This window comes from Larus michahellis, chromosome 3 (genome assembly GCF_964199755.1).
Source record: "Larus michahellis chromosome 3, bLarMic1.1, whole genome shotgun sequence".
Classification (NCBI taxonomy): domain Eukaryota; kingdom Metazoa; phylum Chordata; class Aves; order Charadriiformes; family Laridae; genus Larus; species Larus michahellis.
This window is the reverse complement of record NC_133898.1, coordinates 132263957-132273531: the sequence shown is the minus strand read 5'-3', so window position 1 is coordinate 132273531 and position 9575 is coordinate 132263957. Positions and strand designations below refer to the sequence as shown.

General features: G+C 50.0%; 1 protein-coding gene across 1 annotated transcript in view; it reads right to left on the bottom strand.

Moving 5' to 3' along the window:
• Positions 1–4901: 4901 nt before the first annotated feature.
• The window catches only part of GPN1 (GPN-loop GTPase 1), a 19384-nt gene continuing 14710 nt past the window's right edge, over positions 4902–9575 (bottom strand). The window contains exons 11-14 of the mRNA XM_074582389.1: positions 8321–8360; positions 7518–7608; positions 6956–7066; positions 4902–6306 (exon numbers count right to left, since the gene is read on the bottom strand). Coding sequence (XP_074438490.1) covers positions 6200–6306; positions 6956–7066; positions 7518–7608; positions 8321–8360 — 349 coding nt within the window. The 3' untranslated portion in view covers positions 4902–6199. The remainder of the gene's footprint in view (positions 6307–6955; positions 7067–7517; positions 7609–8320; positions 8361–9575) is intronic.

Here is a 9575-nt window from a genome sequence, read left to right as displayed (position 1 = left end):
CAGGGATGGTGGGGGTCCCCAGAAGATTCTAGGGGGTCCCAAGAGGATCCTGAGGGGTTTGGGGATCCCAGGGGGTATCAGAGGGTTCTGGGGGGTCCAAGAGAAATGTGGGGTGTCCCAGACTGTCCCAGAGGGCTCTGGGGGGGGGGTCCCAGTGTCCCCATACCTGTGACATGGACGGCAACGGCACAGGCTCCCAGGGAAGAGCCAGTGTGGAGGACACAGCCCACACTGGGGGGGAAAACGTGGCAGTGACAGGGGGACACTCCCTTGAAGCCAAAGACAATGACCTTGGAGGAGTCACTGCGCCCCTTGCAGACCATCGGGAACAGGTTGCTGTAGGGCTCCGTGTCCTGCGGGAGAGGGCACAGCGGGGGGAGCAGTCATGGGGATCCCCAAACGCCAAGGGATGCCTCGACCCTCCCCTCCCACCCCCAGCCCCCCTGCATCCCCCCATCCCCCCTCAGCCCATGCGCATCCCCTCCCAGCCTCCCTCAACTCAGGGCCCACTTCAGGCCACAGCCCTCCCCCCCCCCGCCAAACTCAGGGCTCCCCTCACACCCCACCACCACCACGGCCCCCCAGGGCTTCCTTCAGCCCCCCATGTCCCCTACCCAGCCCCCTTCAGTGCCACCCCCTCAGAGCCCCCCGTTTGCCCCCATCACACTCTCAGGACCCCGCTCCCCACTGTCCAGGCCTCCTCGGCCCTCCGTTCCCCCAGCCCCCCTCGAGGCCTGCTCTCACCCCTTAGGGCCCCCTCGGCCCCCCCAATCCTCCTCAGCTCCCTCGTTCCCCCCCAAAGTTTCCCCGCTCCGAGAGTCCCTTCAGCCTTCCCCACCACCCCTCAGTCCCCCTCGGGGTCCCCTCAGGACACCCAGCCCCTCTCAAGGCCTCCCCATTACCCTCAGGACCCCCATCCCCCTCCTCAGCCCCCCCGTCTCCCCTTCAGCTTCCCTCAGAGCCCCCTTAGCCGCCCCTCAGCGCCCCCGTTCCACCTCAGGGCCCCCATGTCCCTCCACTACTCCTCGGGGCCCCCACAGCCCCGCTTTCCGCCCGCGCCGCCCCGCTCCGATTTCAAGCCGGCCGCCATTTTCCCCCGGCTCCCTCCGCTTCCGGGGCTCCCCGGTACGGCCCGCCCACGGCGCACTCCCATTGGCCGCCGCCCGCCCCCCCCTCATTTGAAGCAACCCCGCTCCATTGGCCCGTTGCAGCCGTCAATCCCCACTGCGCCCCACCCCCGGCGAGGAGACCCGTCCAATAGGAGCCGCGCAGGCGCAGTACAGCGCATGTAGCAGCCCTCGCTTCTGCCGCCTGGCGAGCAGAAGCCGGTACTGCATCCCGGCGCGGAAGGCGGGGACGCGGGAGGCCCTGTTTGCCCCAATGTGGGTTTTTTTCGCTTTCCCATGTTATTATATTTGGGGGTTTCTCAGTGCTTTTCCACAACATAAAAGTTGTCGGCCTGTGCATTCGGGCAGGAGAACGCGCGATACTTTCCTTTCTGGCTGCACAAATCGAGGTGGATTTGGCTTTACCCAGAACCCGAAATTGGGCCTTTTGGCCTTCCCTCGCCAGGGCCGGCGCTGCAGAACGCGGGGGTGCACGGCCGGGGAGGGCCGGGGGCGTGGCCGACAGAAGCAGGAGGCGGGGCCACGGCGCACGCGCCCCTCCCCACCTGCAGGACCCGCCTTCGGCCGCCGGGCGGCAGCACCCCCTTAGTTAACCCGCCCTCAGCGCTCATTAGGGTGATGAGCGGCGTGCAGACGGGAACAGGAGCCACTTACCCGGGTGCGGGGCTCCCAGCTCTCGGCCCTGCCCGCACTCGCAGCCCAGGCAGCGACAGCCAGCCTCGCTGCACCAAAAACCTGCGGAACAGGGGGTTTACCCCCAGAATGAGCCCCAGGGACGCTGTATTGCACCGCGCAGGGCACCAGGGCTGGGGGCTGTGGCAGCAGTGAGTCCCACAGGGACCAGGGACGGAGGTGGGGGTAATGCCTTATCCACCACATAAAAATTGGTGATTTTTGCTCTCCTGCATGAAAATGTTTTTTTTTTTCTCCTTTCCAGCTGCACAAATCTAAGTGGATTTAACTTTCCCGGGAGCCACAAATTGGGATATTCTTCCCACAAAATTAGGGGGAGTTCCCCCAGTGCAGACCCAGAATCAGGGGGCTTGGGGTATTTTTGTGCCATGGCAGCAGCTGCCGCTCTGGGTGCGTGACCCTGTAGGGGAAAGTCCCTGCTCTGGGGGAACGGGCCCCAAATTGGGAAGGAAAAAGGGGGAAAAGGAGAAGGGGGAAGGCGCAGCTTTGGAAAGCACTTTGACGTCTTCAAGAGAGACTAGAGGGGAGGGCGAGTTTCTAAATCCGTTCTATAAACAGGCTTTCGTTGCAGTTTAGAATCCTCATAGAGCATAGACATTTACACTTCTGTATCTATTTACACACATATATCCTCAGAGAATACAAATTGTCTATTTGCACTTCTATAGAATATCTGTTACAAGTTAGATCTATTTAGACTTCTGTGTTAACACTTATTATATAGAACATCTAATTAGACTTGCTGCCTGTTTAGACATATATTTTGACACTTGAATAGCTCTTTATAAGTAAATCTTTTAAAAATCTTTTCATCGTCTAAACCCCTTTATATCATATAGAATCATAGCATCGTTAGAGAAGCAGGTTTTTATTTTTAACTCCTTTTATATACATAAATATTATTTTTCAGAAGATATAAAAATGACTGTTCTCTATTTCAGTGCCTCACACCCAGAGTTACAGGTTTTAGCATTTTTTAACCACTACACCCCCACCCCCGAATTTTCAGACATTTTGGGGCCACCCGGCCCCAGCCAGGAGCAGCTGAGCCGAGCGGGGCCGCCCCTGCTCCCCCCGCCCGGGCTCGGCCCCGGCCCCGACACCCCCCAGCGACCCCGGGGCAGCGCTCGGCCCAGGGCTGCTGCCGCCCCCGCCGGCCCTGGGAGGGCAGAGCCCGCACCCGCCCGCCGAGGCTCCGGACGGGGGATCCCACAACGCGCCCCAGCGCGGCTGCCGCGGCCGCAGCGGAACGAAACTCCGACACCGGCCCCGGAGCGGCTCGGCCCAGCCCGGCCCCGCCCGTAATTAACACCGCAGTGGGGAGCGGGACAGAGCGGCAAAAACCTGCTGTGGCTGGGCACTAAACGAACGACAGATGCTCTCTTTAACCCCTCTCCCCTCCCAAAAGAGAAGGGAGACAGAATAAGAAAGACAGAGGCTTATAGGTCGAAAAGAAACTAAACTAATGAAATATTAAAAATAAAAGATGATCATATAAATAAGAAGAAATATGAAAAAATACAATATATGCAAAACCAGTATCAGAGTCCTCCTCAGACGCTGGCCATGGAAGGAAGAGGCTGACCCGTTGGTCCCTCAGCTTTTATACTGAGCACGATGCCCATGGGATGCAATACCCCCGTGGTCAGCTTTGGGTCACCTCTGCCTTCGTCGGCCCCCACTGAGCACCTCCATCCTCCTCCTGCCCCAGCAGCACCTCCCCACCAGCAGCTACCGCCACCTGCCGCAGGCCCCTCAGATCAACCCCCACAGACCCTATAGATCTCCTCTGGGCTTCACCCCCAGCCCTGCCCCATAACCCCCCCCTCACAGCACCCTCCAAGCCCTGCCCTGTACATCCCCATAGCACTTGGCCTTGTTGAACCTCACACCATTGCCCCTGGGCCATCCATCCAGCCTGTCCAGATCCCTCCGTAGAGGCTTCCTACCCTCCAGCAGATCGACACTCCCGCCCAACTTGGTGTCCTCTGCAAACTGACTGAGGGTGCACCCGATCCCCTCCTCCAGGTCATCGATAAAGACATTAAACAGAACTGGCCCCGACACCGAGCCCTGGGGAACACCGCTGTGACCGGCCACCAACTGGACTGAACTCCATTCACCACCGCTCTCTGGGCCGGGCCGGCCAGACAGCTTTTCACCCAGCGAAGGGTACGCCCATCCAAGCCATGGGCAGCCAGTTTCTCCAGGAGAATGCTGTGGGAAACTGTGCCAAAGGCTTTACTGAAGTCTAGGTAGACAACATCCACAGCCTGTCCCTCATCCACCAAGCGGGTCACTTTGCCGCAGAAGGAGATCAGGTCAGTCAGGCAGGACCTGCCTTTTGTAAACCCACGCTGACGGGGCCTGATGGCCTGGTTGTCCTCTACGTGCTGCGTGATGGGACTCAGGATGATCTGCTCCATAACCTTCCATGGCACCAAGGTCAGACTGACAGGCCTGTAATTCCCCAGACCCTCTGTGCGGCCCTTCTTGTGGACGGGCATCACGTTCAGGGAGTTTCACACACGTGACCAGAGTCTGTAACTGCCAGGACCAGGGTCCCTTCGCAGCGGGGGACCCCAGCGGGCTGACGGGTGCCCCTTTTGATGACTCACACACACTTACTCTCGGGTGCACTCCCTCCTTCTTCAGGCTCGACTCCAGCTTTCCTGCAGTAGAGTCTCAAGCATCAGATTTTATAAAAATAACTAATTTAATTGAAAGGTACAGCAGCAAGGTCAGCCCAGGATGGGTGCCTCCAAAAAGGGAGGGACCTGGAACAAAGAAATCCCCAGGCAATTATACCCTTGCGATCTCTACACCTGCTTCTAATGCACTGTTCACACGTCTTTTAGTCCAATGGCGATTTTTGGTCTGGGTTCTTCTACGACCGTATTGGATTCCTTTTCTGGGCCCAGGCCGGCAGTTGACTGCTCTTATCTTGGTGGTTCACAATCTCTGCTGACAGTTTTCACGTCCTTATCTTCTGCTTTATACTTCTTGTGCACCTGCACTCACTGGCAGAACTTGGGGAACTGAAAAGTCCCGGACTTAGGGAAAACACTGCCAAAACATCAGTGTGTTATCATCATTTTTCTTATACTAAAAGACTAAACACAGCACCATACCATTTGCAGGGAAAATTACTAAGAAAATTAACTCTATTGCAGCCTAAAGGCTTCATCAAATCTAGCTACTCATGCTAACTAAAGCTAAGCAAACAGCATAAATCACATCATGGTATAACCCTAAGTAATTCATTCTCATTAAAACTTACTTATTTAAGCTAAACAACTAATATCTCTCAACACTCTACATTAATAAAGCAGTAAGCATATCACAGCTGGCAGGGCTGTTAATTTCCCTTCCCTGCTAGCTATACTTTTAAAATTCACACAAACTGGTTTTCCACAAACCTACAGAACTTGTGCTAGCAGACACTGCTGCCAGATTCCCGCCGAGAAATCTCTCCAGTGAGGCCACAGTATTGTGTGGAGGGAAAGAAAACAAAGATTCCAGAGTTTAGAACAGTCAACAGCAAGTGAACATCTGCGCCTGTGGTGCCTACCAGGGAAATCAGTATTAGCTAGTCTCCAAGTCCTTGTCTACATTTGGCGTTAAGCACTCGTCCACAGAAATGCCTTTGTTTTATGTTACCTACAGATGTATGCAGCCAGTACAAAGCCATGCATGCTCTGGTTCTCAGCCAAATCAAGCCAGATTCTTTTAATTATTTTCCCTCTTGGGAACTTTCTTTACTCAGGATTTTCGTAGGAGGAATCTGTATTCTGTCTATGTAATGTAATTAAGATGCATTTGCTGTGCATCCATACAGGTGGGCTGTAAGCATAGAAAAAAAGTCTCACGGTGAAATGAACCAGTGAAATGAAATCTCCTGCTATTAACTGTCACACATTTGTTAGTACATAAAATATATTTAATTAAACACAAAATATCAAACACTAGATCGATGACGTTTCACTCAGCAGAGGTTTCACTTGTGTCCTGGCTGCAGCAGGCAGCTGTCTGCACAAGGTGAACAGAAAGCACTTTTGGAGACCAGCAAGTACTCTAGATGATAATGCTGTCAGTGCTCAAATTCTAAGCTCTCAACAGGCACATCTAAAGAATTTGGTGCAAAAGAAAGTGCTAACTGGTTCCTTCAGCTTCAGGAAATCACTGTGGCAGATGGCCAAATGAGCAGTCAGTTGGATACAAGACCTTTAACTCATATGCCCAACAGTTACTGCAGGAAGAAAGATACAAACATATCAGAGGAAGCTGTTCACAGATAGAAGACTTCATACATGGTTCCTCACAAGTTTCTTCACGCAGTTCCTTTACTTCTAGCTCCATTACAAGGGATTCCAAACCCTCTATTTCTGAAGGTCTTGTTCATTCGGGTTGCTGCTTCTCTTATATTTCATCCGCGTCTCTTCCATAAAGTTTCTGAAGGCTGGTTCTTCATGACTCTCCTCAGTAACTGGGGGAAAAAAATCCACAGTTCATCACTATTTCAGCATTTAATCTACTTGTGCTACTGAAGAAAACTAGAGTCAGGCTAGCCAGAGTAACACATAAAGTCTATTTAATCTTCAACTCCATTACTTTATTTCAAGGCAAAAAGAAATAAGTGATCCTAAGAATAAATGGGACAGGGAAAGAATGAAGATTAAGTCTGCAAGTCATATAAGAGAAAAATCATACACCGTAAGAACTTAGAAGATTGCTCCAAGACCAGAAGTCACGAAAAAAGGGTAGAGAGACAGGGGCAGAAACTGTAAGGCCAAAAAAAAAAAATGATGAAACAATGTGTGTGTTAATCAGGTTCAGAGGTCACTGCATGCTCCAAGCATAAGTTGTTTGGTTTATGCAAGTTATACACCTATTAAAAATAATTAAATTAATAGAAAATTTACAATTGAACTTTCACAAAGGTTAGAGAGTGACATCACTGGACTAAGCATTGCAGCTGGGCTTCTGCTACACATCCAGACATGTATATTTAGGTGACTGAATGTTTGCTTGTTTTCTAGAGTCCCATTACAGTCAATCCAGTTAATGAAATACAGAGGGTACTCCCTGACTAGACAGGCAGCTTTTAGACCAGATCAGATCCCTTGTTCCCTCACCTTCATGGTCAATGTCATCAGTATCGCTCTCCCTCTCTTCTTCTTCCTCATCAAGAGTTCCTCGTGTTAGGATCAGCTCAGAGGGACCCATTGCAGAAGCATCATCAGAACCTTGAAGGGAACAAAAATGGCTATACACAAAACAGCATGCTAACAAAGAAGTTAGCTTGTGTCCTCACAATTTCTATTTGCACATAAACGCAGCAATTAATACCAAAAATATGGACTACAAAGATACAGGAGAGACTGCATCACCACCATACTCAACCTCATATAAAGCAACAGTTCAACCAACCACAGAGCCTTCCTATATTCTATTTTGACCGTTTCACCTTTTCTAAAGTATTTCATTACTTCTAGTACGTGCATTGTTTTATCTACAAAGCAGGGTTTCTTCTTCTCATGTCTGTGACTGACACATAAAAGAGCTAAGTCTGACCCATCCCACAGGAACTAAAGCCCCACTCCTCTTTACTAACATGAAGCTGCTTTCACGCTTTTGCTGTGAAGACAGAAAAGCACTATACGACTTCTCAAGGCAGACTCTTCCCTAGTAACGTACCTACAAGTGTGTTGCCCTGCATGCACACGCTGCCCATGTCCTTCCACAAGTGTTCCAGCTGCTCTCTCTTTTGTTTATTTTGAGCTTTCTCCTGCATGTACAAAGTTACATGTGAATTCTGAATACATTTAAAACACCAGTAGGAGAGTAATCTCACCCAATACTGCAGTCTGTCCCCCAGCCAGAAAGCAGAAGTCAATAAGCAGATCTTACATTACAACTAAGGTTACACAGAACTTCTGGATAAACATGCAAAGCAACCTCACGCTGCAGCATGATGCACTTCAAGAACATTTTCAGTAGCATCAGGGAACTAAACTCAGTGAAGTTGTGCCTGGACAGCCAGAACTCAAGGTGAGCAGAGCTACTGATTTTGGTACTGCAATTCAGTCTTCGTTATTAATTGTCTAAGTCAAAACAGTACACTTCACTTCACTTGTGTGGAAAGATAGTGATATTCTCAACATATCACTTTGGAAAGTTATTTATTAAAAATTCTCTATCCTTCTGAGTGGAAGGTATAAAAATGTTCTCTCATCATTTTCTCACAATTTGCCCAAATAAATTATTAGCACTAAAACACTGATCCACATTTGTTTTACAAAATATCTTTATTTTTGTGAAGACATGCTCCACCAAATCTATGGAAAAAAGACAGAGGGTGAGCTTCTGGACAGGAGTTTTTCCACAGTGAGTATAATTAGTAAATGAAATGTTAGACCCTCCCAACACAGAGGCAACTGTGTGCATAAAAGTGACCCCAAGATACACTGCCCAGGTATACAATAGTTAAAAACACTTACCAGTGTTTTTCTCAGGCGCTCATATTCTGGGCGATATTCTCTGAAAAGATAAATAAAGAGAGTGCATTCAGTCAGAACTGATACATGATTTATATTAAGTAAGGATCATCTTGGAGGCTTGTTTCTACCCCAACAAAAGTTTTCACTAGGCTTTCATGCTTGAGACACACTGAGACAACAGTACTTCTTACCCATGTTTGGATTCTGAAACCAATGGATGCAAAATAAGCAAACCTTTCTCACACTGTTTTGTTGGATAAGAAAACCAGCTCGACTGAGGTAGTCATTTCACTGCTATACCTAATCAGCAAATTTATTACTCTCCTCTAATCACAGTCATGACTTACTCTGCCAGTACTTTGCCTCCTAAGACAGTTCAACGGGATCTAATGCAGAAAGACTGTTCGTGGACTTCCAAACTATAGTACCACTACAGGACCTTTGAAATACTTCTTTAATGAAGTAAGGATAAAGTGGACATGAATACCCTCTTCATGGAATCATGAAAGGTTTGGGTTGGAAGGGACCTTCAAAGATCATCTGCTGTAATCTGCCTTGCCATAGTCAGGGACATTTTTCAGTACATCAGGTTGCTCGAAGCCCCGTCCAACCTGACCTTGAACACTTCCAATGATGGGGCATCCACAGTTTCTCTGGGCAAATTGTACCACCCTCATCATAAAAAATGTCTTCCCTATGTCCAATCTAAATCTACCCTCTTTCAGTTTAAAACCATCGTCCCTTGTCCTGTCACTGCAGGCCCTGGTAAAACATCTCTCTCCGTCTTTCTTATAAGCCCCCTTTAAATACTGAAAGGCCGCAGTAAGGTCTCCTTGGAGCTTTCCCTTCTCCAGGCTGAACACCCCCAACTCTCTCAGCCTTTCTTCACAGCAGAGGTGTTCCAGCCCTCTGATTGTTTTCGTGGCCTCCTCTGGACCCGCTCCGACAGGTCCATGTCTGTCTTGTGCCCCCGGAGCTGGACACAGTGCCCCCTCCAGACAGGGCAGCATGAGAGCAGAGTAGAGGGGGAGAATCACCTCCCTCCACCAGCTGGCTGTGCTTCCTTTGATGCTGTCCAGGATACGATTGCCTTTCTGGGCTGCAAGTGCACATTGGTGGCTTATATGAAACCCTTAACTAGGGTTTCATTATGTAGGCAATGTATCCCAGAATAATTGTTAGGTTTTGTGGTGAATCTCCTCAGCACCTCCAAAGAGCGCAGAGAGACACTTGCCGGGGAGGGGAAGCACAAATA